The sequence below is a fragment of the Maniola jurtina genome, chromosome 5 (genome assembly GCF_905333055.1).
Source record: "Maniola jurtina chromosome 5, ilManJurt1.1, whole genome shotgun sequence".
Taxonomy (NCBI): Eukaryota; Metazoa; Arthropoda; class Insecta; order Lepidoptera; family Nymphalidae; genus Maniola; species Maniola jurtina.
The window spans coordinates 663296-689866 of NC_060033.1; the positions used below are offsets into that span (position 1 = coordinate 663296).

Sequence of the window (26571 nt, forward strand, 5' to 3'; positions counted from 1 at the left end):
ACGATTCAAAAGCACTTGTAAAAGTTTATTTGAATAAAAATCTATTCTATTCTATTCTAAATGCCATATTTCAACGATGAAAGAAAATCCTAGATGTCGTTAGTTAAGTCTCTAAAGTTGGAAATCTCTTCTCCGTCATTGAAACTAATAGTTGGACAATATAATATTATGGAAGTGGACAGCATTTAGAGCTAGACTTAAAAGCAGCAGTTTTTTTTTTGCACAATAATATAACTTAGGATTGCACTTGTTAATGGTGAACTTTACGTTTGATTATTTACCAATTCTAAAGAATGCTAGGTATTTCATCAAAATTCAGATTTTCTCGTCATCCAGCAACATTTAACCACTTCGCTTTTGAAACGTCCTGCAGACAAAAATAGATTTATTTTCTTTAAATCACATTCTTGGTTTTCAATAACAATTTAAAATAATCCTAGTTGTTTTACCAAACCCCTGATTTTCTCATCGTCCAGCAACATATAACCACTTCGCTTTTGGAACGCCGCAGACAAAAATAAACGCACTACAGACGGACTATTTCGGTTTCGAAGTGAGTAGACGATTTTTAGACGTGTTTCATGTCTTGGAGTAGTCTAGTCCAGTCGGTTTGGAATGCGGGTAGTCTGAAGGTAGACCGTAGCGAGTTTATCACATCACACTAATATTATAAAGGAGAAAGTTTGTATGTGTGTGTGTGTGTGTGTGTGTGTGTGTGTGTGTGTGTACTCCTTCACGCAAAAACTACTGGACGAATTGGGCTGAAATTTAGAATGAAGATAGATTATACTCTGGATTAGCACATAGGCTACTTTTTATCCCGGAAAATCAAAGAGTTTCCACGGGAATTTTAAAAAACCTACATCCACGCGAAAGAAGTCGCGGGCATCAGCTAGTCTATGATAAAAATTATGTTGATTGTATGTCCAACATTGTTTTTATTAAATGGAAACGGTCTGCTTTGCACTCAACAGCCCACAGGATAATTGTAAATATCTATGATAATTGTAATACATAGTTACATTGCTTAAATATTGTAGGTATATCTATCTATCTAGAAAAACATTTTGTTTAAAAAAACTATTTTATTGCCGATTCTTCTCCGTAGAATTTGCTTTCCGAAATCGGTGGTAGAGTCTTGACATAATCATAAGTAGCACAAGTCTTACATGAAATAAATGTATTCATTTCATTGTATTTCAATTGCGAACTTGATTGTAAATGAGATGCAACGAGATTGAAGCAACCTAACCTGAAATGGTAATAGGTACCTATTATTATGGTAAATACCTACTTCATAATATCTCTGCTATGAAACCTCTACCAAAGTAAAGCCGTCAGTTCTTCGTCTATGGTTCGTCTCTCTGGTTATGATGGACTGTCATCTCATCAGACTATGAGAATGAGGGAATAGAATAGAGATAATGGATTTTTCACAGGCACTTTAAGTGAGGTAGCAAGTGTTACACATAACAATGTAAAGGCTTTTTACGTGATTTTTCACATGCTACCTGTGAAATGGTCCATCTCTACCAATGACTCTTTGGCAGTGGGAGTTAAGTACAACGAGGATAGAAAAGGTGTACAACAAGTGTAAATTAAAAATTTATAACACCCCCGACAAGTGAAGGTTACAGTTACTAGAAAAGAGCTGATAACTTTCAAACGGCTGAACCGATTTTCTTGGATTATAGCTAAGAACACTCTCGATCAAGCCAGCTTTCAAACGAAAAAACTAAATAAAAATCGGTTCATTAGTTTAGGAGCTACGATGCCACAGACAGATACACAGATACACACGTCAAACTTATAACACCTCTCTTTTTGGGTCGGGGGCTAAAAAAACTTAAAGTGTACGTCATGAATGTTTACAGATTCCAAACTGCTAAAGTAAATATTTTGAAAATAAGTTGAGCAGTTTATTGGAAAAACGGTAAAACTCGGTAAAACTAGATCGTAAACAAATATAAAGTTTGCCTAGAGTTTGTTTATCGAAATAGTGTATAAATAAAAAAGTCATACTGGTTCTATGTAAAGTAAGCAACACATCGAGATTTTAACATTTGCTTTATTTCGAGATTTTAACTTTACTTGGTATTATACTATTTAGTTAGTGATAGGTTGGCAAATATGTTAAATCAATGCCTGAATTAAAAACTCATTTTCCTTTGAGAAATAGATTACGTAAGAAATATAAGTTTTAGAGCTATTTGTATTTGAAACCATTGGGACCCTAGTCCTACAGAATAGACTAAATCATTTATCTGATTAGCCAAATCATTCCACTCATTTATATCTTGATTAGCTGATGCCTGCAACTTCGCCCGCGTGGACTACACAAATTTTAAACCCCTATTTCACCCTTTTATATGGGTTGAATTTTAAAAATACTTTCTTAGCGGATACTTATGTCATAATAGCTATCTGCATGATTCAGCTCAATACGTCCAGTAGTTTCAGCTGTGCGTTGATAGATCAATCACTCAGTCAGACTGACTCAGTCAGTCAGTCAGCTATTCCTATTAAATATTTAGATATTTTCGAGTATAGAAATTAGTCTTTGAACAATGTAAAGTGATATAATAAAAATTGAGTGAAGTGATAAAATAAAATTAGAACTACCTACTCGAAGAATTTATGCTCAGTGTGCTTCCAGTCTTACCTCACGTTAAGTAAACATACCAAGTAACGGCGCTTCAGTCGTCTAAATATCGGAGTGGAATTAATGCCTTTTATTTTTCAGATCGTTTCCGAAGATGTTCAGTTACAGATTATAACCTCTCTGTTACATACCAAAGTAAAGCAAAACTGGTCAAGTGCGAGTAGGGCTCACACACGAAGGGTTCCGTACCATCATACAAGATAGAACTTTTTTATTATACTTACAATAGAAATACATGCTCGGTGAAAATTTTAAATTTCTACCTATTACGGTTCAGGAAATACAGCCCGCTGACAGACAGACAGACGGTCTGACGGTCTTAGTAATACGTAGGAATCCGTACGCATCCTTCAGGCACAGTACAAATAGAGACACAGTCTCTGATCTCGTGATAAATGACACAACGATTCTGCCATGTCAGGTCCCGGATTACTAGGGTCGTTTCGGGTCGCTCCTTTACCGCACGATTGTTCAAGCTTCTAGGCTTGGTCAAACCTCTGGTGGGTAATAATAATCCTTTTTTTTCTCTCTCTCTCGTCTGGCTTTACACTGATTAGCCAATGTCAAGTTTGTAGTTATTTACAAGTTAGGGAAACTATATGTGTAAGTATGGACTTCGTCTGTGCCGGCGCCCGCCGACATACACGCGGCGACCCTTTAGAGCACTTCCCAGACAGTTCCACCACCAATAAACACCAGCAGAACACAAAAACCGGCCACTTCTAACAAAAAAACACTCCAAAAAGGCACAACACGAGCGCCAACAAACCCCACCACAGACGAAGTCCCATAATAATTTTTACTCTATGCTTCAGATACGGAACCCTAAAAATGAGTCATTCCTCGCAAAGTGTACATCGGAATGCGATCAATCAGGGTAACAGATTCGATTCCAAATTTAAACAAGCGTAAATCTCAGCTTCGTTTGTGTTTTTTTGTTTTGTAATGGGTTCGAAAATAAGGCGTGTCGGTGTTGTACGGATTTATACGTTTTCGTAATTCCCCTGGGAGGGGAAATAAAGGATTTCAAACAACGGTTCGGGTTATTTATACGGGACCACCTTGTGTAATCATTCCGTTTTTACATTCCTTGCTAAATCTTCTCTCCTGATGAAAAAGGATTTAATTTTAGAGATATTGCATTTTATGTCAAGATCTTTAAAAGTTCCTCTTGTACATAAAGCGTTTTATTTATATATTGTTTTCAAGGTGATTTCCTGAAATTATTTTGTGCAATAATTAAATGTGCAATATTTATTGTCAACTACATCATATAGATAGTTTTGTCGATCCGTTGTAAACCAACAAACACACTTTCGCATCTATACTAGATAGTATAGATGCGAAAGTGTGTTTGTTGGTTAGTATAGATATACTAATAAATAAAATTGGAGTGTCTGTCTGTAATTTCGAAATAACTACCTCATATTAAGCTCATAGGGTTATTTGAACGATACCTTAACTGAATCACACGTTTTTAAAATTTTTGTCTGTCTGTCTGTCTGTCTGTCTGTCTGTCTGTCTGTCTGTCTGTTTGAAAAGGCTAATCTTTGGAACGGCTGAACCGATTTTGACGGGATTTTCACAGACAAGTAGAGGATTGACCAGGGTGTAACATAGGCTACTTTTTTAACCGACTTTCAAAAAGGGAGTTGTGTTTTTCTACCTATGTACACCGAAATCTCTGAGATTTCTGAACCGAATTGCGTAATTTTTTTTTTAATCGATAGAGGAACTTTGCGACATTGTTTCATAAAAAATTTGGATTCCAACTCCTCAATCCTGATGCTGCAGGGGATCTGACCAATCCACGCGGGCGAAGCTGCGGGCATCAGCTAGTTTATAATAACATAATAGCGGCTCGCCCCGGTTTCGCACGGTTAGTTTATGCCAATTTTCGTAGGGATCTCTAATTTTTTTTGAAAATAAAATATACTCAGGTATATAACGTAGCTTGCTAATTGGTGAAACGATTTTCGAAATCGGTTCAGTAGTTTCAGAGATTACTTCCTACAAACAAACTTACTAACTATTAGTATAGAATATAGATATAGATAGTATAGATATGTAATGATAGACCTCAGTGTACACAACTCACGAGCCTTTCATTTTGAAAAACGTGATTTTTCAGAAAATACTCCTAAATAAAACATTTTACGCATTATTTCGTGAGTATGTATGTGATTGTTAGAATTTCATTTGAAGCAATTGTCGCCGCCATAAAGGGTTATGTACACAATACGCATGTTTGTGTAACCGTTTAGCACATTTCTGTTTTTATTTAGTTATAAGGGAGAAAGTTGACATTTTGAGTTGAAACAATATAGCTATTCGAGCTCCTATTGTTACAAAAAATATGTAAAGTTTACTTTAAACAATTTTGTACCACTTACCCATATCTATACTAATAAATAAAATTGAAGTGTCTGTCTGTAATTTCGAAATAACTACCTCATATTAAGCTCATATGGTTATTTGAACGATACCATAACTGAATCACCCGGTTTTAAAATTTTTGTCTGTCTTTCTGTCTGTCTGTCTGTTTGAAAAGGCTAATCTTCGGAACGGCTGAACCGATTTTGACGGGATTTTCACAGACAAATAGAGGATTGACCAGGGCGTAACATAGGCTACTTTTTTAACCAACTTTCAAAAAGGGAGTTGTGTTTTTCTACCTACGTACACCGAAATCTCCGAGATTTCTGAACCGATTTGCGTAATTTTTTTTTTAAACGATAGAAAAACTTTGTGACATTGTCCTGAGAAATCAAAAGTTCCCACGGGATTTTTAGAAACCTAAATCCACGCGGGCGAAGCTGCGGGCATCAGGTAGTTATAATTATGAGTGTGTTTATTTGTTGATTTATTTGTTTGTCCTTCAACCACTACGGAGCAACAGATCGTCGTTATGTTTTGCATGGGTATAGGCTAAAGCATAGAGGTAGAAGTATAAGTATTTCCATCTCTATGAGTAAAAGACTAGACTAGAAATAAAGAATTTATTTCTAGTCTAGTCTACGAAACCAAAGTAAAGCAAAATGCAAAAGGTAGAATCGGTTCAGTACAAGTGATTAAATCTTTTGCGTGATTTGTAATTTTACGACTGTGAATTGAAAATCTTCATCATCATGATCAACCCATCGCCGGCTCACTACAGAGCACGGGTCTCCTCTCAGAGTGAGAAGGGGTTTGGCCATAGTCCACCACGCTGGCCAAGTGCCGATTGGCAGACTTCACACACCTTTGAGAACATTATGGAGAACTCTCAGGCATGCAGGTTTCCTCACGATGTTTTCCTTCACCATTAAAACTAGTGATATTCTTAGAAAACCTTAGTTCATAGTTTTGTGGAAAAATTGTCAGGAAACTTGTTGAAAACCTACAACTAAAATCAAGGAAATGTTCTAACCAAGTTGTTAGCTATAAAATTACATAGTAAATAGCCTGAACACTCAATTTGCATAATTATTTGACACATACGGATTCTATTATCAAATATATACTATTTGCCTTACAGTATCGAAATGGTATCAATGCCAATAATTCCTACAATTTAGTACCTTCTTCATCATTGTAAGGCACAAAGCACACCTGCAGAGTCGAAGCGCAGCGTCTTTATAACTCGTCTTTAGGGTTCCGTCCTTGAAGAGTGCTAACGGGACCCTATTACTAAGCCTCCGCAGTCCATCCGTCCATCTGTCAGCGGTGGTATCTCATGAATTGTATAAGGTAAAGTTGAAACTTTGTGTGTATTTTCTATTGCCGTTACAAGAATAATAATGATAGAACTTCAAAATGGCCGCCATGTAATTAAAAAGAATTAAATAGTACGTAATATTGTACGGAACTCTCCGTGTGCGAGTCCAACTCGCACTTGACCAGTTCGACTTGAACAGTTCGCAGTTGACTTTGTTTGTCGGTTCGATAGTTTGCAATCGATTATAAACAAACTACCCGATGAGCTACTCGTAGAGGCTTGAAATTTCAAACGGCAAAGAAAAGAGAAAGACAGTCTGTTTGAAAACTTTTAAATTAAATATTTACATACTTATTTTTCAGAGGAATTCCAAGCATTTTTTTTAATGGCTACAATTGAAACAATACATTATGCAATAATTGTACCTGCCTATATATTTTTTTGCTTTGTATGTGTTTTTTCTGTATTAATTTTATGGTGTGCCTACAGTAAAAGTATATCTATTAATTTATTCATCCATTCATTGAATACCTTATTTTATTTGTGATCTAAGATAAACACAGTAAACAGAGGGATCACAAACATGGCAGTTTACTGGCGATTCCTCGTACCTAACTAAAATGTGGGAATATGTAGTAAATGCGAAATTATCGTAAAATTCGCGATTTATCGCCCGCTTCCGAGAAACGCATAAATCTTATATAGGGTTGAACGGGCGATGAATCAATAAGTAGCTAGTTAGTACCTTCTGATTAGAGCATAAAATATTTTACATAATATAGGTCGTAATAGCTGATGCCCGCGACTTCGTCCGCGTGGATTTAGATTTTAGGAAATCCCGTGAGCAATCTTTGATTTCCGGGATACAAAGCAGCCTATGCCACTCTCCAGGCTACTTATATCTAGGTATACGATTACACGTAAAAATCCAAGTCAATCCGTTACTCCGTTGCGACGTGATTGAAGGACTGGGTGCCTAGTGGGAGATTTTTAACCTATTCGATCGCGTAAAAGTTAACTGCGTTTTGTATGGAATTGAAACAGCGCCATCTAGTGACAAGAAGATGGCGCTGTTTCAATTCCATACAAAACGCAGTTAACTTTTACGCGATCGAATAGGTTAAAAATCTCCCACTAGGCACGACCATTAATGATTTACTTCCCATAAATAATTTTATACACTTACCTAATATTCTGATCTCAACTATGTTTTTGAAAAAAACATGTACTTACCTACAGTGTAATAACATTAAATGTCTTAAAAAAAATTGAAAATAACATTTATGAAGAAAATTTGCTTAAAAATACTTGGGTACAATATCATTTTACCTACCATTTTAAATTAAATTGATTTTATACGTAAGTTTAATGTAATTTTCATCACAAAATAATTTAATGATAGCATTTGACAGCCCTACTTTGCAGTACTCGGTCCATCTAAATCCTTATTTATAGGCGTTCTCTATTGCTTAGGCAATAAAGGCCATTTCAGTTTTAACTACGTAAACATAGACCTTTTATCCTGTGTCAAAGGCATAAAGTTCATTGTCGCATACTTAATTAAAGAGCGAAATTTATGATGCTTTCTAGTAGCTATAATATTCTCAATACATTCAAAATTACAAACAGTTAGCTTTTATTGCTTTTAGTATGGATACATTAGTTTGTTAATGAATACTAATCCTATAGGATGAAATATATCCATATAAAGTACAGAAGGGATATGTTTTATCCCAATAAGAGAGAGGGGGAGAGTAGTTTACTATAATAATATTATGCAAGGATGAAAATTAAAGCTAGAACTAAAAACTAGACCATGTCATTGCTATTCTAATTTGATCATTTGGGGTTCCGTATTAAAACAAAGAACCCTTATAGTTTCTGTCCGTCTGTTCGTCTGTCTGTCTGTGTCACAGCCATTTTGACAATCTCACGTTATTGGATAGAATCAGGCGTTACTTTGCGGAAGTTCATGTTTAGCAAGAAACAGTTAAAAATTATTTTGCTATAATCCGCCAACAGAAAAAATCTGTATGGTCAAACATGCAGTTACAAGCTAAGCACCGCTTACCTCCCCAACCAAGCAATAAAGCCAAGCTCCCAAGCAAGCACTGCCACCACCATTCACATGCAACACCACACAAGACTACTTGTTTTTGACTTTACAATGCTGTATTGTCAACTTGACAATACAGCATTGTAAAGTCAAAATCTCCTGAGGATGCTCCGGTGTCGGGGCGAAACGTGCGTCGAGAGTAGTGGAAAAGTCTTGTGTGGTGTTGCATGTGAATGGTGGTGGCAGTGCTTGCTTGGGAGCTTGGCTTTATTGCTTGGTTGGGGAGGTAAGCGGTGCTTAGCTTGTAACTGCATGTTTGACCATACAGATTTTTTCTGTTGGCGGATTATAGCAAAATAATTTTTAACTGTTTCTTGCTAATCTCACGTTACTAAACATAACCGTTTGAGTTGTATGTTGGTAGGTAATTTATCATTCAATCAGTTTCTCCTTTCATATAATATAAATGGTTAATTGTAATTATACTGCAGTTACATGAGTAGTGATGTTTTAAATAGAATAAATATCATAATTGGCGCCTGGAGCGCGCAATTTGTCATGATGCGAACATACCGGCGGAGGCAAGGTTTGTGTCTCATCGATATATCAGTGCTATACTATAATGAAATAAGGTATATCCTTGCAAAATAGATTGAGTTACGAAACCTCGACGCGCGTCCGCGACCGGCGACACGCAACCGCGACACACGTCACTAGGGGGGCGACAGTTGTGCACTGCTTTGCAGTTTGTTTCAAAGATTCTCAAGATTCAAGATTCTTTATTTGGAAAAACATTTTTTACAATGAGATGTTATTAAGTAGGTACTTACATAATATTGTCCAGTAGAAATGTTTCACCTTACATAATCAGGCATCCAAAATTAGTACAAAGTACAATTATTCATATTCAATTTATTCTTTGAATTTCAAAAATTCATCTATTGTGTAGAAACACCTTTCTATTAGCTACCGTGTAAGCCTTAATTAAATATTAATTAATAATCTCTTTAGAGTTGTATTCCGTTTTTGAAATAACATGCCCTGAAAGAGTTAGGTAAATATACAGGAAACCTATACGGACTTTACAATTGAAATCTTTATCATTCTGTTGGATTGTAACAGTTACAACTGCATCTTTTTCACTGGAATTCTAAATTAAAATAAGTCAGAATTTTCCACCATAGTTGGTGGGAAAACTTTGCTTTCAATAGAAAGAGAGAGTTAGAAACGCTTAATAATATTATTAAGTATATATATATTTTCTGTAGCATCAAATAAACTCTTTTTCTTTCTTTCTACCTATAAATAAGTAGGTAATGGCGATCAGTCTCAATTCTTCAATGAAAATTAGTAAGAGATAGCTTGGCCTGGCTGGCAAGGTTTATATGTCTGCAGTGCAGTAATACGTTAACATAGCATGTGCTTTGCGTGTAGATACAACGACAAACAGATCTCTACGTTTAAATGTACAAACACTCCGACGGAAGCTGTCTCTTTTGCTCTTTTTCATTTCGAATTGCTGGACAGGAAATGAGATTGGTGGTTTTTCTTAGCATTATTCCCGAAATTCTGATAAAGAATACCCGGCTGAGTTTGTTGTGGGCTTCTTCTCAGAGCTGAACGCGTTTGGAACCCCCATAGCTTTAGGTTTAAATTTAAACCATTATCTTCCGAATTCCATAATTGGTAATCAAAAGTGTACAAATTCTGTATTTATGAAAATGAGGTAGGTAGGTACATTTGAACAAATCCCTGGGAACGGGGACGGACTCTAATGTGGGACGCAACGTGTGTTGACACCTTGGCCCTGTCGCCCCTGTATCATATCAGCACAACAGCATCAAGACCGGGAGCCGCAGCAGAAATAGCTGAAACTTCTGCCGTGGATACCCAGGAGCTCCACTGCAACTCTGTCTCTCTGACTTCACTCTTAGTGCTTAAAAAAATTTAAGTACGATTTCACCGCGATAAATAGCCTCATCTGGTGACAGAAGAGCTGGTTCTGTCTGGCTCATTTATTGCGCAATGGATCAGCCTCTCCCCCGGTCTGTGTTTCCTACCAATTACAATCCGGGTATCTTTAAAACAAGAGTGAATAGGCAGAGGCACCTTCTAGGTAAACGCGTCACATCTTAGACCACATCATAACTTTACATCAGGTTCGATTGTGGTCAAGCGCTTGCCTATAGTGAATAAAAAAAAAGCCTGGCTATCCAGCGCAGGAATGCAGCCAGTATTTTTGGCACCATTCCACGCGGGCATGATTTTACAGTAATTAGATAAGGTCAGCTTTAAGTTTAGTGTAATATTTTCAATAAATGCTGAGTTTGAATCTAAAAGGCGTGTTTTAATTACATCCATCATTTTACTCCGATATGGTATATGGGTTATGGGATCGATTCAGTTCTAGTATAATATTGTTGCTTTCACTATAATTAATCTTCAGAGTTATAAATGAGTATAAACGCTACAAGACGGCAACAAAATGAAGCTATTGTATCTAGCTGTCATACCCGTTGTACAAGTAATGCGTTCTGAACACGCAACGTATTTGGGATCAGACTGTTACCAGAACTATATATTTTATCTATTTATCTGATAATGACAAGCCTCCCTATAAAGTACAAGTGACTATTATAATGCCGAGTTTATTATCTTGTATTAATATTAATTAAGCTTTGGTCAGACGAAACATGCTTTGGCACAGTGTTCGAAAGTGTATTTAAGGCTATCGTTGCCAACGATCCCCCGTCGATTTCCTACGTATGATATTATTGTTCTTATCTCTATCTGCCCTGGTTCGTGCATTCTCGGTTCCTAGATCGGTACATTTGTGATAACCAAATTTCAAATTGCTGTGATTGGCTGAATTTACCATGTTCTTGCTGCGACAGTGAGTTTGAGCCACTAGCGGAACAATGTTAGCCGGTCAGAAATGATTGCAATTAGTCAACCTGTTTGACGTCCGTGTTCTGTTTTCGATTACAAAAAAGAAAAAATTGTTGTTGCAATCATCAATTTTAGCAAATAGTGAAAGAGAGTCGGCCAATCAGAGCTCACAACTACCGTCACACTTTCTGTCACACTATGGCAGTAGGCATACCGAGTAATGAAAACAATTTTTCATTCTGTCTAGGTCGAAGTAGGGTTGCCACCTGGCTCTTTTTGATTTACAGGCTACCACCATCAAAAATACGGGGTTTAGATTTGAAGAAATTTGAAAATTTGAAGTATTTGAAGAAATAGGCGGTGGTTCTCTCTGAAATGCATGGAAAGCCTATTTAGATATTTCAGTTTATTTATAAGTTTTGTATTTTTTCTCTGTATGTTGCCGTATCTTGATTGGTGAACTGTGTTTGTAATGTGGTTTTAAATAAAAGATTTATTTATTTAAATAGCTTTTAAAAACTCTTAGTGTTGTAAAGCAAAATGTTATACATTTCATGCATACAATCTTCTCATTTCAACTTAAAATTACATTTAATTTGTAATTCCACCTTCACAGTATCAATACTATGGCCGTAGCCAGGAATCGATTGCGGGAGAGGTTTTATTAGGGCCGGAACTGAATCCTGTCATGAGGAAAAAAACATTCGCTCAACTTTATGGGCTAATTACCTGGTTAGTGGAATTTCGCCTTTCAATTTGACAGTGAGATAAAATACAACAATAAAAAAGCGCGAGCGCAGTGAGCGTAAGTGTTTTTGGTTCAATACAGAAAAAATTAAAGTGAAAGGGAAACGAGTGTAGTCATAGCAAGATTTTATTTTTGAAGCTTCCTATCCATACTAATATTACGAATACGACAGTAGGTATATCTATTTGCCTATCTATTTGTTACCCTTTCACGGCCCATCTTCTTTACCAAAATTTTGGTACTTACTATTCAGAGGTAACTTGCATCCCAGACATTTTGTTTAGGCGGCTTTTTAGCCCGGAAAATCCCCCACGGAATTTTTAAAAATCTAAATTCATGCAAACGAAATTGCGGGGTTTACACCAAGTAATAGAAATTCAAAGCGCGAGTGAAGTAAACGCGAAATGTTTGATATAATATTTCCAAAAAAAATTGGTAAGCAAATGCAAGAAATAGTGTAAGTATTATTTTAGGCTTAGGTTTTTGACGGCTTCCCAGGCGCAGTCGCCATTTCAAAATTTCTGGTCTGGTGGGAGGCTTCGGTCATGGCTAGTTATATGGTTAGTATGGCCCTAACGGCCAAGAAATTAGACTGCATCATCACTTACCACTAGAAAAGATTAAAGTCACGGGCTAACTTGTATAAAAAAAGGCTTACATCCTCAAACCAAGCCCCGCCGCCTTGGCTACGACCATGATCAATATCGAGTGGGTTTCGGCTACGCATTGCCGCAAAAGGAAAATATTCTTTCTACTGGACATAACGTCAGTGTTTGATTTCGCCAGCCAGCTCCTGCTGAATTTGTAAAAAACCGGCCAAGTGCGAGTCAGACCCACGCACCGAGGGTTCCGTATTCGGGTATTTTTTCCGACATTTTACTCGAGAAATCAAAAACTGTTATGCATTAAAAAAATATGCATAAAAATAAATAAAAATCTGTTTTAGAATGAACAGGTAAAGCCCTTTCATATGATAACCCACTTGATATATGTAGTTATCTTACTTTGAAAATTGAAAATACTAATATTTGTTCATGAACACATGACAGACGGATAGAAGGACAAATGGACAGACGGACAGACGGAAAGACTGACAGACTGACAGACAACGAAGTGATCCTATAAGAGTTCTTTTTTCTTTTGAGTTACGGAACCCTAAAAATATTTAGTTTTATTTGCCCCGTATTTTATTTTCATAATTACAGGTTTCTGTATCCTGAAATACGGGGTAACCAGTAAAATACGGGGCCTCTGGCAACCCTATTCGGAAAACACTGTCACATTCAAGTTAATGTCAAATATTTTGTTTTCAATTACAGAAAGCTGCATCAATCATTATTACAATATTTTCTTTGTTGTGATTGGCTGAATTTTTGAGTTTCAGCCAATAAACAGACTGTTTGCCAATTAAACGTCATAACAATATAAATGCCAGAAAGTTTAACCAAATAAAACAAACTTAATGAGAACCTAGTGAGAATGCAAACGGCACACAATTTATAATACATATTATGTTAGTCGTATATAATAGATATTATAGTAGTCGTTCACTTTGGTAATAGTCAGATTGTCATCAGTAAAATTGATATTGGTCGATGTATCGTAAATTATTGTTTCGGTGACAAATATTTTTATTATCTATTTATCTTTGAACAGAATGGAATAGAATGAAATGGAATGGAATACAATGATAAATTTTTATTCCTGTAAACTTTTAGGTAAACTTCAAAGTGTTTTTGGATGGTCAGAAAAATTTACCACTGGTTCGGAATGCCGATCCTACGTTTTCTAGGGTTTCGTACCTCAAAATGAAAAACGGAACTCTTATAGGATCACTTTGTTGTCTATCTCTCTGTCTGTCGTGTGTGTCAAGAAAACCTCTAGGGTACTTCCCGTTGACTCAAAACCATGAAATTTGGCAGGTAACCTAACTCCGTAATTTTGGGTAGTTTTTTTAATCGATAAAGAAAGTTTGCGACATTGTTCTATAAAAAATTTGGATTCCAACTCCTCAACGCTGATGTTGCAGGGGACCTGACTACCAAAGCTAATGGGATTTAAAAAGTGTCGATTATTAATTGATATTGAAGGTATCTATACCAAGTAAACACTTTGTCGTTGACCTCAACCCTGATGCTGTAAGAAATTGCATTCCTAAATCCTGGTGATCCCTCGGGATTTGAAAAGGATCATCCGTTTAAATATTCTTACGTGATACAGAAACAAGTTGCATCCCGGGGACGGGCTATTACGGAGAGGCAACTTTTGTTCTGGGAAATGAAAGGATCGGGATTTTTAAAAACCTAAATCCACGCGAGCGAAGCTGCGGGCATTAGCTAGTTGTAAATATATTTAGAAGCTACTATAAGATAATAGATAAGGTACTTATTTCCTTATATTTTTATTGTATGGCAGCGCGCGGTTTTAAATTATAAATTGCACGTCCTGTCCTTTTCTGTAATACTTTTTTTTCTCAATATCTACCGCTTTATCTCATAGCAAGAGTCCGTAAGACATAATACAGTGAAAATAGGCAAAATATACAATTTTTGCAGTTTCCACGTCAGTACCTGTCGAATTTTTCTAACAGTGTAAGCAGCAGAGCTGAGTTTACCATCAAGTGTTGATATGTGGGTGTTCCATAGAAGCTTTGCATCTAACATTATACCGAGAAACACGGGGTTCTCCTTTATTTTCAACATATGATTATTTATCAAGGAATTTATGTCATTTAAGGTCCTGGTATTGGGCAGTGTGAATTCAACACACTTAGATTTCTTTGCATTTGGAAGTAAATTGTTAGCAATAAATCAGAGAGTGACCTGTGATATGGCATTACATATAGTATACATTGTCAAAAATTATAATATTAAAGCTGTGCGTATTGCGTGAGGAATAGGTTGCAAGAGAGTTGCAACTTGCAGGGTTTGATGCATGCGCTATTGCCAGCAAACATGAGACATATTTTTATCTACAGGGAACGTCTGAGTAGGTAACGCATACGTCTAACGCAAGTTGAAATGTACCAGTGTATTTAGTTAGACCTATCGACAAGTTTGGAGTTGGGTGCAGTCTAAATGTGGCCCGTGTGTATAGACTGTCAGTTTCTGTCAGTTTCACGTGTCGTCCCCCGCCACTTCACCACCCCGCTTGCACAAATCGAGACAGCACGAAATTTTCAAGATTTCTGGGTGTAATTTCTGGTTTTCGTAGTTCCCACATAATTATAACAATATAAAATATATAACGATAATTTTTTTACTACATAATATTCATTAAATTTTCTAGGTCTGTGGTTTTTCCAAATTTCATTAAATTGCTTCGTTGTCTAGAAAAACGAGCACAAAGTTGGGCCTTTTTTTAAAGAAAAATACAAATCTTTGAGCCCCTGTAATTTTAAAACTACATATTTTTAGAAAAATCTAAAACACCACAGACACAGATATTAGTTTCTAGACTATGTCTGCAAAATTTCATGGACTTTGGTTGCTTAATATTCAAATGAAATGGGAACTACGATTGTATGGAGTAAGTGACGGAGAGAGCCCTGTTAAAACAAGTCGTAATAATTAAAAACACGAATACCTAGCAAAATAGTGTGAAAGTCCCTAAAAGCCTACGTCCAGCAGTGGACGTCTATTGGTAACGATGATGACGATACAAGAATATTATAACAAGAATGATAGCAAAGGGGAGCCACGATCCTCAAAGTTGACAGCGACGCAGGAAGAAGAAAGCGGGAATTCGCTGTTACTGAGAGCTTTTCTCATGGGCCTAATTAAAAAGCTCAGCGGGCGATGGAGAGAACTATCCTTGGGGTTTCAGTACGTGATCAAATGATCATGACTGTGATCTCATCTGGTGGTAAGTGAAGACACAGGCAAAGATAATAGCGGGCTAACCTGGAAGGAGTATTGCAGTTTCACTAATCTTCTTTAATTCTTACATCTTACGTGTATCTTAGTTGATTGTATAGTTCCTAGATAGTGTGTCTTGTTCAGTAAACTGCGCGGACAGGCTAAGCAGCCGAGACACAAACAGCGAAGGCAAATACATTAATAAGCTAACAATTAACTTGTCCGCACGTCTGTGTGTCCAAGTTTACTTGCTACAAATTACAATACTATGTGCTTAAGTAATACCTCTGTTACTAGTTAGTTATCTACAGCGTGTTTGGTAAACCATAAATAACATACAAGGAACCAAAAGCTTAATTTGCTAGAATCCACTAAACCTGACAAATCTGTATGGTGCGACATGTAGCATGCGATATGCACCGCCCGCCCTCCCACTGATAAACATGCAGGAAAAGCCAGCCACCAAGCAAGCAATACGCATCACCACCACGCAGCACCACACAAAATATCCCAAAACCGCTCGACGTACATTTCGCTAGGCAAAATAGGCTAGCAAATTAAGCTATTGGTTCCTTGTATATTATCATGGAGTTCCGCAAAGTAACAGATACAACATACCTAAATAACACGTTACATGACAAATCCTATTACAATGTAGAGGATTATTCAAATGATAAGAAAGCTTGGGAATGAGTTGCTTAACAGCTTTGATAATACTAATAAGTGTAAGTGATTTCGTGAAGTGGTCAGTGGTGATAATAAAAAAAAAAATCAAAAGAAAAATAAAACCGACTTCAAAAACCAAAAACACTAAAAAGTAGAAAATAATTTTTGTTTAGCTACACATGTAGTGTACTTAGGTATGAAGTCGAGCGAGCATATTAAAACAAAATTAGAAATCCAAGAGTGAAGCTCGCCCGACTTCATACCTAGGTACATTACATGTGTAGCTAAACAAAAATTATTTTCTACTTTTTAGTGTTTTTGGTTTTTGAAGTCGGTTTTATTTTTCTTTTGAAAATTTTTTATTTCACAATTTTTAGTGGCCCCACTGTACTATAATATGCTATGCCCAGTTAAAACCCTACTGTTTACTAAGCTATTACAGTGATCGCGAGCAATTTGCTCTTATCCATTGAGTAGTTCTGTTCTCGATCTCCGAAGATATTCATCAGATCTTCACCAAATTTATATGAGACCACCTGCACAGTATACCCTTTCAAACAAAAAAAAAATTTTCCAAATCGGTCCAGGGGTCTTTGAGTAATCGGGGAACATACATAATAAAAAAAAATAAAAAGATCCCGACGAATTGAGAACCTCCTCCTTTTTTGGAAGTCGGTTAAAAAGAATACCCAGTTGAATTTGTTGTGGGCTCTTCTCAGACCTGGGTGCGTTTGAAACACTCGTAGATTTAGATTTTTGGGATTGATTTCACTTTGACTTTGACGAAATCAGGTAGGTCTGTACTTACCTAGTACCAAATAGTTATGGACAAGAGCCAGCGCGGTGGACTATGGCCAAACCGTTCTCATTCGGAGAGGAGACCGGTGCTCAGTAGTGAACCGGTGATGGGATGGTGATGATGAATATCAGAAAGCCGAGTCACTTTACCGGTAGAAACATCGAAGTCTAAAGAAAACTTATTAAAATTATATCGTAGGATTGTTTAATGCTAGCTAATTAACGATCAATTAGGCTTTAAACAGTTTAGGCAGATCGAAAGTTATGATAGAAAGTATAACAAGTGAAAGTTACCATAATAAGTATAGTTACCTACCGCAACGTTGATTTAACGAGGTTCTAGCTTTCACAAAAATGTTAAATTTTATAAGGTAAATAATGTGTTTTGAAATTATTATAGTCATTTGTTATCATAGAGTAGGGATCATCGTTGTCAACCGAAAGACGTCCACAGCTGGACATAGGTCTCTTGTAGAGACCTCCACACGCCACGGTGTCTTATAAGGTACACTCAAAGGTCACAAAGAAAATCAATCCTTCTCAATAGCTATTTGTTTTCTCATAACAAAGCCATTGTGATGTCGGTAATAAAGTCCTAAACGCAGTTACGCTTAGGCATTTAATCATATAGGTAGGTCTAGTACTCCATTCGCCGCGCCTCCGATATAGCCTCAACCAGGAGTCGAACGCGTTTCCACGTTGTACCTATACGCGGAATAATCGCTATGAACTACACAGGGAGTAAATAAACAGAGACTAAGACAAAATAAGTCTAATGATAAAGGCTTAGAAAAATAATTTGCGCAACGATTTCCAGAAGGTATTAATTAGTAATACAAAATTCTTTGAGACGCACGCGAGTCTTTTGCTTATCATAAAAAAAACTGGTCGAGTACGAGTTGGAGTCGCATCCACCATGTACCATCATGTTTCATGTACCATCGTACAAGAAATCTCAAACCAATATAGTAAAAATGTATCGCTCCAAAGCTATACAACACTGCAAGTTAATAATAGATAGCGCCATCTTGATATGATTTAATAAACTAGTTATTTGGTCGTGAACACTAATTTTTATTTTATTATTGGTTTTAGGATTTTTCCCTTTACATGTGCTAGACATTACTACAGACCTACCAAATTTCATGATATGAGGTCCACGGGAAGTACCCTATAGGTTTTGATTCCATTGACTGGTGTTGACAAGCAGACAGACAGACAACGAAGTAATCGTATAAGGGTTCCTTTTTTCTGGAGATACAGAACCGTAAAAACAACTAAACATGCATTTTAAGAAATAAACTATCATTTCACGGTGAAGGAAAACATCGTGAGGAAACCTGCATACCTGAGAGTACGATTAATTTTACTATGGTTTATTCTTCCAATAGTTGGGCGAAACCGGACTATTATTTGGTCCTTAATAGCTCCACATTTCACGAAATCAAAATTACTACAATATTAGATAATAAACTAACAATGCAAGATAAAATCTTCACGATTTAATCAAATCACGATTCAGCGCAAGAGCCTATCAGCCCCCTTAGCATGAAAATTGTGATAACCATATTGTTACAATCACATTCGTTCTGATTGGCTGAATTTATAGTACTCTTGCTGCAACTGTGCATACTAGCCAATAGTGAGAGACGATATTCAATGCCCACAACTGAACACAGAAAGCCCATGTTCACCACGCTGGCCAAGAACGGATTGGCAGACATTGGATATCCCTTTTAGAACATTATGGAGAATTGAAGGCATACATGATATTATTTTATTTGGATGTGTAGATGTTATCAATGACTTAATTAAAAATTATTCTACTTGACTAATTTAATATACAAGAACATAATATTTGCATGCCAGAAATGGTTGAATACATTGGACTCTTTGTACCACCTATAATGTACCTGTACTCAAGCAAATAAAGGATATGTTTATGAATATGGATTAAACGCATATAATAACTCTGAAAGTTTACAAAAAGACGTGTCTTTACCACTATTTATTAGCTATCACACTTTATCTAAGTTTATTCAAATTATTCACAATCTTACATCAGGATACAAATTAATATCCTTAATCTGTGTAATTATAATGTTAATTATTTAGTCATTGAATAAGAATGTAGGATATTCTAATTCTAATTTATAATACAGCAAGCTCGCGAAACTGGAGAGCTGTTCGTTAATAAATCTAGTTCATTTCAATAATAGCTCGGCCGCTGAAATGTAGGGCGTTACAAATGTACCCAGTTCATAATATGCCAATAAATAACATACGGTGCGGAAACGGTGATAGCCTAGTGGTTAAAACTTCGGCTTCCTATTCGGGGGTCTGGGGTACGCATCTCCAACTTTCAGAGTTAGAGGTGCGAAAACAATCAAACATTTTATGTGAACATAATTATGGAAACAATCAAACATGTGTAATTATATAGTTACATTATGTTTATTTATTATAACGTATAGGTCATAAGCTACTAGATTAAGGATATATGTTTTAAATGCAAAAAGGACATAAGGCATTTAAGGCATAGGACAGTAAAAAATAAAAAACACATAAAAAGGAACGACTATTTAAAAAAACCAGATAAGTATAATAATCTTAGACAATAATTAATAATTAAGATGTAGCTAGTAATGTTCAATTTAAAAATCCCTAACGAACTGCACACAGGTGCAGCAAGTAAAAATAAAATACAGCAAAACAAAAAATGGCAGAAAAAAAACGCCATTTATAGTACCGACCTACATCAGTCTCCGACCACCATGTTGGAGGAAAAAAGGAAGGACACGTTAAAAAAAAATCAAACATTTTTGGATTTTTCTTCCACGGTTTACTGCGATGTGCTTACTCGGAAAAGAAATATTTCATACACCCAAAATATTATGATGTTCACAATAACGTGCGGAACCCTAAAAGAGCGAGACCCGACTCACACTTGACCGGTTTTATTAATTTGCCTTCTTGTCGTCTTTTGTTTATTTGTATGTTCGATACAAATGCAAGCGATGTTAAACTAACTTGTCGATGAGTTAGTGGTTTGAAATTTTAAACATTAGGTTGGAACTGGATAACAATGCAACATTAACTTGCTTTCTTGTTTGTCGGTTCGTTCGTTTTTCTTGTCAGCCTGTTATGTTAATATCAGGTCCGATTTAAAAATCGGTTTTTAAGCCTCTGTTTCTGAGCTATCCTATGGTGTAAAAGCCTATTGCGATTGTTATAACATTAAATGCTACACGCATCGCGCGCTGGCTTCAATAAAACATGGAACAACTACGCACTGATATATTCCACTTTGCAATACACCTGGCTGGATGAGCTACTTATAGGCATACAAACAGACCGACTTGCTTAATAGTTTCATTATGTTTGCAGATTTGCTTAAAATGTAATGAGGACTGCATTTATTTATCGAATACTAGAGGATACCCGCGACTCCGTCCGCGTGGATTTAGGTTTTTAAAGATCCCGTGGGAACTGTTTGATTTTCTGGGATAAAGTGCCTATGTCAATTACAGGGACGCAAGCTACCTCGGTACCAAATTTCATACAAATCGGTTAAGCGGATGGGTTTTTAGGAATCCCGTGGGAACTCTTTGATTTGGCCGTCCCCGGGATATAAGCTAACCCTGTACCAAATTACGTCAGAATCGGTTAAACTGTTGGGCCGTGAAAAGGTAGCAGACAGACAGATAGACACACTTTCGCATTTATAATATTAGTATGGTGGATCTTCTGGCACGCACTAGCTCTCTTTCTTCTATAATAAGTATATGAAAATTTTGATTTTTTATTATTATTTTGTCACTTACGATTTAATCCCGCACCGCCGCAAATGAGGCCCTGCAAGACCGCCAATACTGCTGTGGATTAGGATTTATATGCCCAGAAATAGAAGAACTTACCTAATAAGCTCAAGCTTGCGATCCAGCTGGCCTGCTGGTCGCTGACGGTGAAGGACGAGTCGTGCTGGGACTCCTGCATGGACGCGATGGCGGGCGACATGTAGCCCTTGCTGAGGCCTGCCGCGAAGGGGCCCAGCGAGACGGCTAATGCTGCCAGGATCTGTGGAGACAGACTGGGTTTACTACCTAATGTAAAAAAACCGGCCAAGTGCGAGTCAGACTCGCGCATCGAGGGTCCCGTACTCGGGTATAATTTCCGACATTTTGCACGATAAATCAAAAACTATTATGCATAAAAATAAATAAAAATCTTTTTTAGAATGGATATATATTGTATTTTACTGTTAAGTATATTGTATTTTAGATGATTTAGATAATTAAGCTTAGTTTAACTTAAATTTACTTTAACTTAATTTTCATCTTATTATATTCTTTTAAAATTTATAACTTAGGTATTTTTTCATAGTCCTTAGGTTAGCTATTATATTATATTTTATATTTTACTGTACGACTTATGTTTATGTTAATGCACGCTGTGACTGCCCGTAAGTGGAGTTGCATAAGAGCAATAGAAAGTAAGGAACAACATGTATAATTAAAATGTGTAACTCTGTGGGCGGTACTATAGTAAATAAATAAATAAATAAATAAATAAATATGTAAAGCCCTTTTATACGATACCCCATTTGGTATAGTTATCTTACCTTGAAAATAATACTAATTATTTATTATTATTAGACAGACAGACGGACAGATGGACACACAACAAAGGGTTAAAAGGGTTCGGTTTTTACTGTTAAGGTACGGAACCCTAAAAAGTTAATTGTTTTTTTATTTATTGGACCCATAATAAATATCAGTTATCGGTTTCTAGTTTCACGGGGCGCGGCATCGTGCCGGAACGCAAAATCGCTTGTTACGAGAGAACTGAGACCTTTTAGAAATTATAAACTCTTACTAATTAGCCCAGTCTGGAATCGAACCTGGAACCTCCGACTTACAAACCTGTAGCACTCACCAATGCGCCGAGGAGGTCCTTAAAGGCACGATTAAGTATCTATTAAGTAAATCCTTAAAGCGGTGTAATTTATTACGATGTAGCCGCATTACATTATCTATCAATTACCGTAAAATGTCGATAACATGTCACACACATCCCTGGATCAAATGTACCGACATAAGCCCAGCCTGTACGGAATCGATCAATGTTTCCATCTCTCGTGAGTGTTATAATGGATACTAGTGATGTATTTTTTATCGATAAAATATTAATATTTTAATATCATATTTTTTTTAGATCGGCGGCGCGGCGCGCGGCGTGGCGGTGGTATAAATCAATATTATAGTGACTATATCAAATAAATAATTTTATGTGATCAGTGGAGTGATGCGTAACTCAGTGATCATCACTGAATGAAAGCCATTAAGCTCATTTGGCGTATATTTTTAATCCATTGAAGGTTTTCTATGAAAAAATATTTTTATATCGCTCAGTTAAACAGCAATGGAGAACCAACAAATGTCAAACGATGACTTCCGAGTTGGATTGGCGTCTGATCACTGAGTTAGCGATTTATTCTCTGATCGCTAACTCAATGGTTAAGTGTCATTAAGTGTGCCATTTAATCAATAAATAAGAAAAAATTGAACAGATTTAAAAAGAAACATAAGTTTTTGAACTTCAGTAACGTAAAACGTATCATTTACATTCCCAACTATAAAAACCGTAGTGGAATAAAAAAGTAGAACACATTTACAACAATTTATTACCAAATGTAAGCTCTGTACTACATACTTAAAAGTTCAATAAACACATAATATTAAACCAATCAAGGATAAAGAAAGAAGTTATTTCAATCAACTATTTTAACAAGCTTAATGATGATCCAATTAAAGTTAGAAAAACACAAGAGCGGAAGACATCAAAAAGGCATTAAGTCGTAAAAGACTTTCCTATAAACTCCACCAATCAATCTTCATGGAACGATAATAAAACTTATTTTCTTTACGATGTGTAATAACTTCGCCTAGCGACTTCCCGCTTTTTACATGGAAAAGATATTTTTTTAATTTAGATTAATGGGTCATTTAAAAAATTTAATGTGAAATATAAGAACATGATATGTATAATAATATAATATGTACATTAAAGAATTTGCATTTGGCCGTCCGTCTATCACTGTCTGTTAGAGTCAGTAACTACTGAATAATGCACGATAATTACCTCACAATATGTAATTTAATGGCCCCACGCCTAACAAATACTAATTAAAGTACCAAATAAAAATAAAATTATTACAGTTTTTTTTCTTGCAAAAAAGAGGAAGAGGTAGGAAACTGACTTATTTATCCTGTAAAAACCTTTTGCCGATAGTTTGAAATTAATTTATTATGATTTTGTGGATCATTACGAGCCCCAAAACAAACCTTACGGTCACGCTTGTGATAAAATTTCATCATCAAATATAATTTAAGTTCAGTTACGATAAACTATAATTACTCAATTCGATATAATATCGATTAATCAATAAAATCGTTTGGTTAACACTGTTGCAACAACTTACTCCACACTCTTTAAAATCGAGATCTATCACTAAAGAAACGCTAATCAATCTTATGTTGTAACTCGTAAAATGTAATCGATACGATGTATAATATCGATAGCTCGATATGCGATCCCGGAAACGATGTCGCGTCCCTGATTGCCCTCGTTGGATGTCGGGCATTTGGGATGAGGTCAATGATCGACATACTGACTTACATTATTGATATGCCGTGTAGGGTTACCATTTAGGGTTCCGTATTCCAAGAGAAATAAAGGAACTCTTATAGTATCACTTCTTTGTCTGTCCGTCTGTCTGTTTATCTATCTGTCAAGAGTCAAGACTCGTCAAGGGAATAAAAACTTATAGGGTAGGTACTACCCGTTGACCTAGAATCATGAAAGACAGGTACTTAGTAATTTATGTCTTGTAGCACAAGAGGGAAAAATCCGAAAACCGTTAATTTGTGGTTACAACTACAGTGTCATTTTTAGTACTAGCCGATGTCCGCGACTTCGCCCACGTGGATTTAGGTTTTTCGAAATCCCGGGGGAACTCTTTGATTTTCCGGATTAAAAAGTAGCCTATGTGCTAATCCAGGATATTATCTATCTCCATTCCAAATTTTAGCCAAATCCGTCCAGTAGTTTTTGCGTGAAGGAGTAACAAACATACACACACACACACATACAAACTTTCGCTTTTATAATATACTAGCCGATGCCCGCGACTTCACCCGCGTGGATTTAGGTTTTTCGAAATCCCGTGGGAACTCTTTGATTTTCCGGGATAAAAAGTAGCCTATGTGCTAATCCAGGATATTATCTATCTCCATTCCAAATTTTAGCCAAATCCGTCCAGTAGTTTTTGCGTGAAGGAGTAACAAACATACACACACACACACATACAAACTTTCGCTTTTATAATATTAGTGTGACAATGGTACGGAACTCTTCATGTGCGAGTCCGACCTTGACCAGTTTTTTCTGTTTTCTAAAAATATAACAAGTCACATAATATTAAAAAAAACCACGACCGCCCTGTCAAAAAGCTTTTGGTTCTTAGTACTGTAACACTGTTTCATATCAACTGAATGTAGAGTGTAGAGGTCACCAGTCAAAATGCTTGCTCCTAACTGGTAGCCTGCCAAATCCCGATTATAATAATAAGCAGGCCTTGGTTATACCTATACCGGAAACATGGAACGATCATCCAAAATAACAATCTGTAATGATTTATCCTAAAATTATTATAATCATCGAAAACTGACGAAAACAACGTATTTACCTAAACCTAAGTTAAAATTGAGTAAAGTTGAGATTCTGGGGAATAATCATGTAAGTAACCCAACTCGACCTGCATAGTGATTCATTAACTCAGTGTCTAACACTAAATGATAACCACCAAGCTCATTTGACATTGGTTAATGGTCCTCTATTGCTGCTTTACTTAGTGATATGAAAATATTTTTTTATAGAAAACTTTCAGCTAATTAAAAATTAATGGTGGAGTAGTATAATGGGGATTTTTGGTTGGACGAACAAAAGTACTTGTAAAAGTTTAATTGAATAAAAATAGTTTGAATTATTGAATCTGATAATTCAACATCTAGTTTTGTTGGAGGCTTCAGTTATAAGTAGGTAGTAATAAATAAAAAAAATATATAATAATATAATCATTATACTGAAAGTTTAACAATGAAATCTTTTCTTAAATATTTTACAGTAACAAAGTAAACTTGTTACAAGTGTAAATTAAAAATTTATAACACCCCCGAGAAGCGAAGGTTACAGTAACTAGAAAAGAGCTGATGACTTTCAAACGGCTGAACCGATTTTCTTGGATTATAGCTAAGAACACTCTCGATCAAGCCACCTTTCAAACAAAAAAAAAAACTAAATTAAAATCGGTTCATTAGTTTAGAAGCTACGATGCCACAGACAGATACGCAGATACACACGTCAAACTTGTAACACCCCTCTTTTTGGGTTGGGGGTTAAAAATGTAAGGTCGTAAACTTATAATTGAAATTTTTTATATAGTATCACACTCAGTAAGAACGATAATATTGATTGCTTCAGCTAATGAAATCGGAAAACCGCATGAATGCAATTTGATTGAATTGAAAAACGCCTGAAGCCGTACGAAGCAAATTACGTAACACTTGTGTAGCATCACCATGGATTAATGATTAATTGTTTCTGTATATTAAGAAGATAATTTGATGGAAAGTTCTGCTGTCCTTTATCTAAAAACCGGCCAAGTGCGAGTCAGACTCGCGCACCGAAGGTTCCGTACTCGGGTACTTTTCCGATATATTAAACGATAAATCAAAAACTATTATGCATAATAATAAGTAAAGGCCGTTTTAGAATGTACAGGTAAAGCCCTTTCATGCGATACCCCACTTGATATAGTTATCTTACTTTGAAAATTGAAAATACTTTTTTTTTGTTCATAAACACATTTTAATTTTTTTTGTGATGTAACCACAAACTCACGGTTTTCAGATTTATTTTTATCCTTTATTTGTGCTATAAGTCCTACCTACCTGCCAATTTCATGACTGTAGGTCAACGGGAAGTACCTACTCTACAGGGTTTCTTGACATACACGACAGACGGACAGACAGACAACAAAGTGATCCTTTATTGGTTCCGTTTTTTTTCTGAGGTACGGAACCCTAAGAAGAGACCTTATGGCCAGCTGTGAACATTTATCGATTATCGATGTTGATA

General features: G+C 36.1%; 1 protein-coding gene across 3 annotated transcripts in view; it reads right to left on the reverse strand.

Annotated features, from left to right (window-relative positions):
- Positions 1-26571, reverse strand: part of LOC123865600 (facilitated trehalose transporter Tret1-like) — a 91208-nt gene that overhangs the window by 11496 nt on the left and 53141 nt on the right. For all 3 annotated transcript variants that reach the window (XM_045906747.1, XM_045906749.1, XM_045906748.1), the window contains exon 3: positions 21291-21450. In XM_045906747.1, the coding sequence (XP_045762703.1) occupies positions 21291-21450 (160 nt within the window). The remainder of the gene's footprint in view (positions 1-21290; positions 21451-26571) is intronic.